Source organism: Labeo rohita, chromosome 19 (genome assembly GCF_022985175.1).
Source record: "Labeo rohita strain BAU-BD-2019 chromosome 19, IGBB_LRoh.1.0, whole genome shotgun sequence".
In the NCBI taxonomy this organism is placed as follows: Eukaryota; Metazoa; Chordata; class Actinopteri; order Cypriniformes; family Cyprinidae; genus Labeo; species Labeo rohita.
Window position 1 is genome coordinate 19,292,907 of NC_066887.1, and position 11,593 is coordinate 19,304,499.

Genomic DNA, 11,593 nt, shown 5'->3' on the forward strand with positions numbered 1-11,593 from the left:
TGTATACAGTTTGATAGTTAGCGGTATTTAACACTTAAGAGAGACTGCAACTTTTCCGCGAGTGGGCGTGGTTTCAGCGCCGACAGTGGACGCAGTGTTTTCACGAAGCGTCACCCGTTGGCCATATTGGCAGCGCTGAGTCGAACTGAACTCGGAAAATCTACTAATTGTTGCTGCTGAAAATGGTCAATTATTGTGATGTTTTGGGCTGCACTAATCGGTCAGACCAGGAAAAACATTAGAAGTACTAAAGGCTGTCAAAAGTTATAACAAATCAAGGAGAAGAATGCAAAAACTGAGGTAAAAAAGGTGTTTGTGGTTGGCTGAACTGAACCAGGAATTCCAGGGCAAGAATTTTGACGACATTCGTGTTTGTTCTTATCATTTCTCGTCAGGTAGGTGAAATATTAGGCTAATATCTTAATTAATACTGCTCTTACATATCTTTACCACCAGTTAACTTTACTCTGTCAAAATATTGCACCCTTTCCTACTTACTAAGTCCTTCTCTATATGATTTAGCAGCTTCCACACGTTTTTCCGTGGTTTAGACAGGATAAATTAGCAGAACAACTATTCAGTACTACATTAACACATCGTCCTTTACATCCAGTATCACCAATATGGCATCAGGGTAACTGACCAAACCGTGACGTAAGTGCAAACTCTCTAACGTTATACTACTTATTTTTTGATATTTTATTTACTTGCCATTTTCTTTTAATTTTTCTGAGGTGTGCCAAACCCAGAACACATTTAATATTGCTTTATACAGACTTTAAAGACCTTAGTAGGTTAATTTTCGTTGGTGAAAACCAGTAAATAGGAATATATATGACTGGGAGTTTTAAGGTGCATTCACATTATCAGAAATTCTGCAAAATTTTGCAGGCAAAAATAGGATCAGTTGTCCATTGTCAATAGCGCAGCAATGCATCTAGCACTGCTCACACAGTAACTTTAAAACCAAGCAGCTTTCTCTTGATTAACACAATGAACAAACACAATATTGGTGACCAGCAATATCTATGTGAGAACGTATCCATCCTGACACAAAACTCCTTGTCACGAGGATTCCGACGGAAATGACTGGATTTTGCTCACAAAATGTCACAGAGCAACAGTAAAAGTCATGGCACCTTTAAGGGGAAAAGTTTTGATGCCCCTAAGGGCCATGGTGATAAGGAAAAAAGATATTTCAATGCTTTTGCATTGGCTTGCAAAAGTTATGCACTCTCTCACAAATATATTGTTTCCCTGAAAAGAAACTTTAACATGCAAAACATTTACATTCTTTCACAGAACTATATAGTAATCCCTGATAAAAAAATGACTTTCGCTCGCAAAAACATTTTTCTATTATTTCCATCATGAAAATTCTGACAGCAGAAATGTTTGGATGAATGCAAAAATTTTGCAAATAAATATATACATTTAAATAAATAAATACATTTTGTGTAAAATAGAATTTTTACTCCCATTTAATTATTTTTTAATATCATTGTGTTTTTTGAGGGGCTCCGTAAAAAGTTCCCCACAGAGACTTTAATCATGTTTAACTTCAAAGTCATACAAATTTGGCAAGTTGACAAAAATGCCACAGAATGTCACCATTGATGGTCACAGGTAAGAGCCTACTTTTTCCTTTCCAGCCGTCCAAAATCTAATTGCTGTTTAACCTCTGCCTGTTAGTCATGAGAGTATGAGACAGCTGCTTCTATAAATAACTAACCCCCTCTCACCTCCCTCCTCATGCTCTCGCTCAGCACTCTTCTGTTCTTGGCTTGACGCACATGTATATGTTGGTTGAAAAAGGGCAGAAGAAACACTCCACATCTCCTAAAGGCTGACAGCTCTAAGAAGATTTCTTGATCTTGGGAGCTGACGAACACAGCCATGAAGAGCTTGAAGTTCCTAGCAGCTGAGGGCTTCGTTCAAACCGGCCAAAATGCGTGTAAGAACCTCCACTGCTTGTCTTACAATCTCTACCCAGTCCTTTTCAAAGCCAGCTATCTGCGTGAGGAGGCCTCAATGCTCCACGACTTGGTCCAGACGTGGCCTCTGACAGAGCTCAACTTGCGCAAACTGTTGGGCAGGACGGTGGACTGTCCAGATGATCTCATGTCCCGCACCTGCAGGCTCTGTCTGGAGGCCATTCTCACAGGTTTAAGGGACTATGTTCTTCAAGCTCCAAGCACGTATGCAAAAATGCTACGTGTGGTGGATCTAATTGGTCTGCAAGACATAGAACACCAGGTTTGTTCCTGCAGACGGACTCTCGGCCGTTGGGCACGAACTGAGCTTCTTACCCGTATGTGCTACGAGACTATGGTGTCCATGCAGGCCGGCCAAGCGGCACCGTCAGCGTTCGATGTGGAGGTAGATGTGCGTTTAGATGCTTTTGTTACTGGACGGAACTACGAGGTGGTTGCTCAGGCTCTGTTGCTGAGCAGACACTGCCCGTTAAAACTGCATTTTGTAGGCCTGCGTGTGGACTCGCTGAGCCTCAGGAACCTCTTTTACCTCCTGAAGCTGGTGGAATCACATGGCCTGCAGAAGCTGGAAGTGGTGCACAATGTGCATCTGGAGGCTCCACACATTGAGGTACTGCTTTCCCAGCTTAAGTTCCCTCAGTTGCGCTCGCTCACGTTTCCTGCGCAGGCTTTTAATGTTCACAGGCTGGGTCCAGAGGACGAGGGCCTCATGGGAGTTCTGGGTGAGCTGATGAGCAAACTGACCGAACTGAGAGAGCTCTATCTGGGGTTCTCCACTCTGACGGGACAGCTGAGGAAACTGCTGAGGTAAAGAATATAAAACCATAATGTGACCACAGCTGCCATTTAAATTCCTGCACATACTATTATATACATTATATTATATACAAACGTTTACATACACCTTGCAGAATGTGCAAAATGTTGATTATTTTACCAAAATGCATGTTATTTTTTTTTAGTACTGACCTGAATAAGATACTTCACATGAAGGACATTTACATAAAGTCAACAAGAAAAAATAATAGTTGAATTTATAAAAATGACCCTGTTCAAAAGTTTACACACTGTGTTGTTACCACAGCTGTGTGTTTTTTTTTTAGTGATAGTTGTTCTTGAGTCCCTTGTTTGTCCTGAACAGTTAAACTGGCCGCTGTTCTTCAGAAGAAAACCTTTCAGCTCTCACAAATTCTTTGCTTTTTCAGCATTTTTGTGTATTTGAACCCTTTCCAACAATGACTATAATTTTGAGATCGATCTTTTCAATCTGAGGACAACTGAGTCCCTCAGTTGTCCTCAGTGTGAAAAGACGGATCTTAAAATCATACAGTCATTGGTGGAAAGGGTTCAAACTCACAAAATACTGAAAAACCAAATAATGTGTGGGACCTGAAGGAATTTTTTGAAGAATAGCAGTTTAACTGTTAAAGACAAACAAGGGGCTCATGAAAAACCATCACTAAACAAACAAACAGTATTAAGAATCAAGTGTATGTAAACTTCTGAACGGGGTCATCTTTATAAATGTAACTATTATTTTCTCTTGTAGACTAAATGTCTATTATGTGAAATATTGTATTCAGGTCAGTCCTGAATAAAAAATCCCCCCTATTTTGGCAAAATAATTCACATTTTGCAAATTCTGGAAGGTGTATGTAAACTTTTGACTTCAGCTGTACACTATTTTTTTTATTTATTTAATTCTTTAAAAAAAAAAAGAAGCTTCACTAAAGCTGCATTTATCTGTTAAAATATTGTATGTGTTTTTGTTAAATATTAATACAGTGTATTAAATCTATGTGAATATTTCTATTTGAATATATTTTACAATGTAATTTACTGCTGTGATGGCAAAGCTGAATTTTCAGCAGCCATCTACTCCAGTCTTCAGTGTCACATGATCCTTCATTCTATTAGAAAATGATTCTAATATGCTGATTTGTTGCTCAAGAAACATTTCTTATTATTATCAATATTGAAAACTGCTGCTTAAAGGAATAGTTCACCCCAAAATGGAAGTTCTGTTATTAAATTCTGCTGCTGAGACAGGAGCCGGCGTTCTGAGGTTGAACCCGTATGCGTTTCACCTTGTATACAAGCAGAAGAAGATGCACACTGTACATTCCTAGAGTCTTCATAAAAATATCTAAATATTTCCACAGATAGAATGATTTGCAATTTTTAGACTGACCCGGAAGAGAGAGCAAATTATTAAAAGAATCATTATTTTTGTTTCTTTTTGCACAAAAAGTATTCTCATAGCTGCATAAAATTACGGTTGAACAACAGATGTCACATGGACTATTTTAACGCTGATGAAAGCTCTCAGATTTCATCAAAAATATCTTAATTTGTGTTCCAAAGGTGAATGAAGGTCTTAAGGGTTTGGAACAACATGAGAGTGAGTAATTACCAACAGAATCTCTTTAATATTTTTGTATTTATTTATTTTTACCGACTCCAGCCTTTTGGATGGTAGTGTACAAGATCTGACACTCTTATTTGATTGTTTCTAGTCTAATCATCTGTTGTTTAGTGTGTTGTTGTTGTTCAGATGGCTCTTTGTTGTGTAACTGCTGGACTGCAGACAGCTGTCCCATTGCAAACTCGAAGTAGGCCAGGACATGACTCTGGAAACACAATATGTTCTATATTTACTGTAAATAGCAGCACACGTGTCTTATAACAGTCAAAACATCACGTCTCATAGGTGCATATTAACAAGAGTGATTTATGGTACCCAAACAATATCTGACCCATAAGATATTAATTCAGCCCAGAAGCAGATGTAGCATGTTTAATAATATATACCTAGGATAGTGTATATACACTACATTTAAAAAAAAATTGAGGTCAGTATTTATATATAAAAGTAAATGTTTTTTGAGCACCAAATCAGCATATTAGAATGATTTCACGTGACTGAAGTTGATGCTGAAAAAAGTTATTTTAAATTTTAATAATATTTATTATCAATTTACTGTATTTTTGATCATATAAATGCAGGCTTGGTAGCTCAAAAATTTGAATCACTCAAAAATCTTTTCAGAGATCTGTTATAATGTAACAATTTCATTATAGATCTGAGGTCAAATCTGAGATCTGTATAATTTAAACTTATTGATTTTTTTTTTTTTTGTTAAAATTTTTTGTATAAAAATTGCCCATTTCCGCCACTGTATAAAGAATAAAAAAGGTAAATGCAACTTTTTATCTCACAATTCTGACTTATTTTTTATTGCAATTGTGAGGTTTTTTTTTTGTCAATTTTATAACGTATATAACGTCATTCATTAATAGTATTGTTTGCTTAATTTGGTGTAAATTCCAATGTTGTAATGTCTCAATCTTTATTGAGGACATTCCTAAACACTTGTTTTGATTTGCCAGTCCACTGAGCACTCCTCTGCAGTGTGTTGAGCTAGCGAACTGCAGTCTTAATTCACTGGACATGGCCTACTTCGCCAACAGCCTGCACAGTGAGTACTTAGTAAAGCTGGATCTGAGCGGTCATGAGGTAGCTGACCTCTTTCCCAACACCTTCCGGAAGCTTCTGCATCGCTGTTGTGCCACACTCACTAGTCTGGGTCTGGAAGAATGTGCACTGGATGATGAAAAACTGGATCTGCTCACCCAAGCACTAACACCTTGTCATGGGCTACAGGAATTGAAGATCCTGGGAAATCCACTGAGCACAGCAGCTCTCCGCCATCTTTTTAATATGCTGGCTCTGGGTTTTCCTGCTTTGAGGTACTGTAAAACCATGTGTTCATTGTTAGCTATTTGGATGTTTTTCTTGTAATTTGATTGTATTATGTATTGTCTCACAGATATATTGAGCTGCCCGTTCCTCGTGACTGCTATCCTGAAGGTGTAACCTACCCGCTAGATGACAAGACGCTGGTAAATTACGACAGGGATAAGTTCCAACAAGCTCGGACTGAACTTGTTGGCATCCTAGATAGGGAGGGAAAAGGACATATAGAAGTCTGTACACCATTATTTGGAGCCTATGATCCTGATATCAACGAGACAAGCAATGAGCTGGGAGTCTCCATGCTGCACTCCTTCAACAGTGTCATAGGAAACTTCATTGACACAGTCAACAGTGTTACCCAACGGAGAGAGCAAAGAATGATGGAGTGAGAAATTAAATTTCAGCATTGATATGTGACCCTGGACCACAAAACCAGTCTTAAGTCGCTGGGGTATATTTGTAGCAATAGCCAAAAGTACATTGTATGGGTCAAAATTATAGATTTTCATTTTATGGCAAAAATCATTAGGAAATTAAGTAAAGATCATGTTCTATTAAGATATTTTGTAAAATTCCTACTGTAAATATATCATTTATCACTTTGATTAGTAATATACATTAAGAACGTTATTTGGACAACTTTAAAGGCAATTTTCTCAATATTTTGATTTTTTTTGCACCATCACAATCCAGGTTTTCAAATAGTTGTATTTCGATCAAATATTGTCCTGTCTTAACAAACCATACATCAATGGAAAGCTTAATTATTCAGCTTTCAAGTGATGTATAAATCTCAATTTTGAAAAATTGACCTTTATGACTGGTTTTGTGGTCCAGGGTCATGTTTCTTACGCACTGAATCAACATAGAATGATTTTTGAGGGCCTGTGTGACACTTAAAGGAGAAGTCCACTTCCAGAACTTATTCTGAATTTACAAAAAATTTACTCACCCCCTTGTCATCCAAGATGTTCATGTCTTTCTTTCTTCAGTTGTAAAGAAATTGTTTTTTGAGGAAAACTTCAGCATTTTTCCCCATATAATGGACTGATATGGTGCCCCGATTTTGAACTTTTAAAATGCAGTTTAAATGCGGCTTCAAACGATCTCAAATGCAGTTGTAAATGATCCCAGCCGAGGAAGAAGGGTCTTATCTAGCGAAACGATCGGTTACTTCAGTAAAAATAATTTAAAAAAAATAAATTTATATACTTTTTAATGTCAAACACTCGTCTTGTCTTACTCTGCCTGGACTGTTTTTGTTCCGTTTCATGACGGAAAACTCCAGTCTCATGTTCTTCCTCAACTTCAAAATTGTCCTATATTTATCAGTCCATTATATGAAGAAAAATCCTGAAATGTTTTCCTCAAAAAACAATTTCTTTATGACTGAAGAATTAAAAACATGAACATCGTGGATGACAAAGGGGTGAGTAAATTATTTGTAAATTGTTGTTCTGGAAGTGAACTTCTCCTTTAAGTTTAGAAATGAGTGTGAAGATTCAGCTTTGCCATCATAGGAATACTTTATATTTTGAGAAATATTAAAATAGAAAAATTATTTTAAATAAAATTTACACTATTACTATAATTACTATAAGTTACACAGTACATTTGATCATTAAATTTTCAAAATCAGTATCAGTAAATTATCAAACACAGAGACTTTAAATTTTTTTTTTGAAAACTTCAAAAAATCTTTTCCAGTCCAAACTTTTAGAAAGCGAGATAAAGCTAATTTATAGCCGTGATCAATTTGCTGTTTAAAGTGCTAAAAAGAATGAACACACAAAGTACTACATACTAAATAAAAGGCATAACTATGTCAATTTAAATTCAAACTTGGTAAAGTTAATGTTCTGTAATTGTTGAAAAATGACAAACCTTGGTTACGCAGTTAAAGCCTAGATTTCAGTTATGGTGTATATTTAACGGCTATAACTACAGAACTATTTAACGACTGTAGCTACAAATATTTGTTATATATATTGTATAATAGTGTATATTATGATGTGCAATAAAGAATTCAAAGTATTTACAGCTATACATGCATAACAGGATTTGTGTGATTGTGCTTTTGTAACTGATGAATAGTGAACACTTTAGTTATTAAATTTTACTTATGTATTGTAAAAGTGTAAAAGTAAAATTGTGCATTTCATTGTTTTTAAAGTTTGTATTTTTGTCTGTTGAAAGATTTATTGACTGTACAAAACATTGTCATGACTTTTTTCCCATTTCAAAGGGAAAAAAAAAAACAGGCATTTGAAGACTTTTGTCAGAAAGGGAATTTTTATAAGTACAGGGACTCATCACATAATACATTTTCTCTTAAATACAAGACAGCAGACATCACACCAAAGAGGAGTTTCAGTCTCATCATACATCCTACTTCTTCGCCCACTCCTCTTTTTCCTTCCTTTCACGAATAACCTCATCCAGATAGGGCTCAAGGTAATGCGCATCCTGCAAGGAAAAATATTAATTGTTCAAAACATTTGAAGCAGAAAATTAAATAGACGTACATTAACCAATGGTATTATCCAAAACCATGGTGAAGAATAAAACCATATACAGAAAAATATAAACTTCCTTCCTTATGACTCATGCACTATATTCTGAAATGCGCAAAAATGGTCATTCACATTATTCACTTCTATTATATGAAAAAGAGCTGCATGCTTTTCCTACAATCTACGTTCGTACGTATGACAACAAAACATTGTAATTTTTTTTTTTTTTTTTCAGTAGATTATTTACTTCATGTGAAATAAAAAATTTAGGCATGCTACACAAAGAAAAAGCAGCTAAAACTGGTATACATTCGGCTGACATGCTTTCTCACCTCCTCATATTTAGTCCACTGGTCCTTGGGAAGAATCTGATGTTTCATTGAAAGATCCAGAGCTCTCTTGATGCGGAACATTCTGTCATTGTAAACTTGTTCTGGGAGCCGACGAACGGCTTCTTTCACATCACTGTCTTCATTGATGGTATCATCCCGCATCAAACCTATATGACATGTAATGAGAAAGAAATTGGTACATTTGCATTTTACTCTGCTGTTCAAAAGTTTGGTAGCAGCAGGATTTTAAATATTTTTAATGACATCTCTTATGCTCATCCAGGCTGCATTTATTTGATCAAAAATACAGAAAACAACAGCAACACTGTGAAATGTTTCAGTGTAAAATAACTATTTTCCACTTAATTTTTTAAATATGTAATTCATTCCTGTGATGCATATTTTTAGCATCATTACTCAAGTCTTTAGTGTCACATGGTCCTTCAGAAATCATTTTAATATGCTGAATTATTATCAGTGTTGGAAACTGTTGTGCGGCAACCTGTGATAATGATTGTTTAATAAATAAAAAGTTAAAAAGAACAGCATTTATTTAAAACAGAAATTGTTTGATCTTTACATTTTCACATTTGCAAAGACTGGGTCGGTACTTCTGCAGCGATGTAAGATGATTTTGAGATGATTTTTGAAGTTGAGGGAAAAAATACAATCAGAGTTTTTCCAACATACCCTAACTGTCTTGAGGAAGAATACTTTATTAAGTATTAAGTATTAAATATTACATTTTTTAATTTTATCACTTTAATGAAAATAACCGATCATGTCTGATGAAAATTCAGTTTTGTATAAGACCCTTCTTCTTCAGCTGGGATTGTTTACAACCGCATTTGGGATCGTTTGAAGCCGCATTTTGGAATTTCAAACTCAGGCACCATATCAGTCCATTATATGGAGAAAAATCCTGAAATGTTTCTCTCAAAAAAACTATTTCTTTTCGACTGAAGAAAGAAAGACATGAACATCTTGGATGACAAGGAGGCGAGTACATTATCTGTAAACTGTTTTTCTGGAAGTGAACTTCTCCTTTAATACTTTTATTCACCAAAGATGTGTGATAGCAAAGACTTATATTATTATAACATTTCTATTTTGAATAAATGCTGTTCTTTTAACATTTTTATTCATCAAATACCCTTGAAAAATAACTGAATAACCAAGAAAATATTAAGCAGCACAATGGTTTCCAACATTAATAATAAAAGTATCAGTAATCAGCATATTAGAATGATTTCTGAAGGATAATGTGACACTAAATTCAGTTTTGTATCACAGGAATAAATTATATTTTAAAAATACTAATAAAATAGAAAACAAATATTTTAAATTTCACAATATTACTGTTTTTTCTGTATTTTTGATCAAGTAAATGCAGCCTTGATGAGCATAAGAGAATTCATTTTAAAAATCGTACTGATCCCAAACTTTTGAATGTCAGTGTTACGATGTAAATATCAGTACATGAAGGTCACAAGTTCTAAAGAATGTTTTGTCTGCATGGTAAAGAGAAAGCACTGCTTACCAAGTTTGTTGAAACCGCATGCATTGTAGTACCACTTCCTAAAGCCCACCATGAGCCTACTGGTCGCAGCTGTACAGGGACATACATAACATTTAAAATTAGAGAAGTAACGAGACAAGTAGATACATCCAGCCAGCACACGCTCAAATTAAGCCACAGGATTTTAATGTATTCTGTGGTTAATGGATATGGTGCTTATGACTGGTTGGAACTGGGTTATTATAACTTAGCAGAAAAATCACTGATAAGCCTGATGTCACAGTTGACATTAGATTCATTCAACCGTCTGTACAACCGGGTAACCAGCAGTGAGTGAATCACGGAGCATTTATTTCTCTTCCTAATGTACCATTTACAATATAATTAGGACACAAATAAGCAGTTTTTGAACAAGTGATGTGGGAATGTAAACAGAACATTGTCATATTTCGACTGGTAACGTACAGCCCGCTGGTGCGGACGGGGACACACAGTAGAGGACACCAGTGCTTCACATCACACAACTAACAACCTCGTCTACAAACACCCATTCGAATAGCACAGAAAACAGACAGGTTATAAAATAACTCTTCAAAATGATGCCAACAAATTCACACGCTCACAATTTCCCAAAACAGTCACATAAATATCACAAAATTTTACCTGGTGCCCTCGACGCCATTTCTGCTCACTAGCAAAGTCGCACAGGATTGTGGGATAAGTGACGTCCGTCCGGTGATTGCGCAATCGGCTTTTCTCAGCATGTGATTGCGTAGGGTAGATTAAAAATTGTGAACATTTTATTAAAGAAATTAAACAATATGGTATTACATTGCAAAATATTAGAAACAGAAAAGCTAAAAGACTCATGAAGCACTGTGTCAATTTAATTTGGTTAATTAAATGTTTTAATTTAAATTTTTCTTTTTTTTTTTATTTATTATCATTCTCTCTGTATACCCTTTTTCTACTTCTGTTGTGAGATGTATATATTTGTATTAATATGTACATAATTGCAAAATAAAAAAATAAAAGCGTACGGTAGATGAAAGGTTTTTGATTGATTTCCATGCATATATGGATTCTCTTCAATATATCGACAGTAAAAAATCTAAAGATACAATTATATTTGCTAAAGAGTTAAAGTCGATTGAAAAGTGAAATATTCATTTGGAATATTGACAATTGTATTTATCTTGTTTTTGTCAAAGTGTATCTTTTTTTTTTTTATTTATATCTAAAATGTGAATTGTAAACCCGATTTTTTTATTTATTTATTTTGTTATTTGGATGTCTTGTTATGATTGTATATGTTTTGTTGCAGTTTATAATAATAATAATAATAATAATAATAAAAAGATTGCGTAGGGTCATTGGCTTTAACAATTTGACCGTTTTTTAAATGTTTTTTTTTTTAATGTTTTTTTCCCCCCACATTTTCAATCTCTATTAAATAATTAATATAAACTAAATATGTA

The 11,593-nt window shown here is 34.9% G+C and overlaps 2 protein-coding genes across 2 annotated transcripts; one reads left to right on the plus strand and one right to left on the minus strand.

Annotated features, from left to right (window-relative positions):
* Window positions 1–1,779: 1,779 nt before the first annotated feature.
* On the plus strand, window positions 1,780–7,137 carry lrrc14b (leucine rich repeat containing 14B). The gene is made up of 3 exons (XM_051137243.1): window positions 1,780–2,801; window positions 5,385–5,744; window positions 5,825–7,137. The coding sequence occupies exons 1-3, from the start codon at window positions 1,897–1,899 to the stop codon at window positions 6,138–6,140; spliced, it is 1,581 nt and encodes a 526-aa protein (XP_050993200.1). The 5' UTR covers window positions 1,780–1,896; the 3' UTR covers window positions 6,141–7,137.
* Window positions 7,138–8,021: 884 nt separating this feature from the next.
* LOC127182130 (cytochrome b-c1 complex subunit 7) lies at window positions 8,022–10,876 on the minus strand. Its single transcript, XM_051137249.1, has 4 exons — window positions 10,779–10,876; window positions 10,137–10,205; window positions 8,597–8,763; window positions 8,022–8,217 (listed from the first exon to the last, which is right to left on the minus strand). The coding sequence occupies exons 1-4, from the start codon at window positions 10,795–10,797 to the stop codon at window positions 8,140–8,142; spliced, it is 333 nt and encodes a 110-aa protein (XP_050993206.1). The 5' UTR covers window positions 10,798–10,876; the 3' UTR covers window positions 8,022–8,139.
* Window positions 10,877–11,593: the final 717 nt, after the last annotated feature.

Excerpts from the sequence above, each read along its gene's own strand:
- lrrc14b (XM_051137243.1), top strand. The coding sequence starts at position 1,897 with ATGAAGAGCTTGAAGTTCCTAGCAGCTGAGGGCTTCGTTCAAACCGGC. Across the intron at positions 2,802-5,384 it reads CAGCTGAGGAAACTGCTGAG|TCCACTGAGCACTCCTCTGC; the intron begins GTAAAGAATATA and ends TTGATTTGCCAG. Across the intron at positions 5,745-5,824 it reads CTGGGTTTTCCTGCTTTGAG|ATATATTGAGCTGCCCGTTC; the intron begins GTACTGTAAAAC and ends ATTGTCTCACAG.
- LOC127182130 (XM_051137249.1), bottom strand. Across the intron at positions 8,764-10,136 it reads ATGCGGTTTCAACAAACTTG|GTTTGATGCGGGATGATACC; the intron begins GTAAGCAGTGCT and ends CATGTCATATAG. Across the intron at positions 8,218-8,596 it reads AGTGGACTAAATATGAGGAG|GATGCGCATTACCTTGAGCC; the intron begins GTGAGAAAGCAT and ends TTTTCCTTGCAG.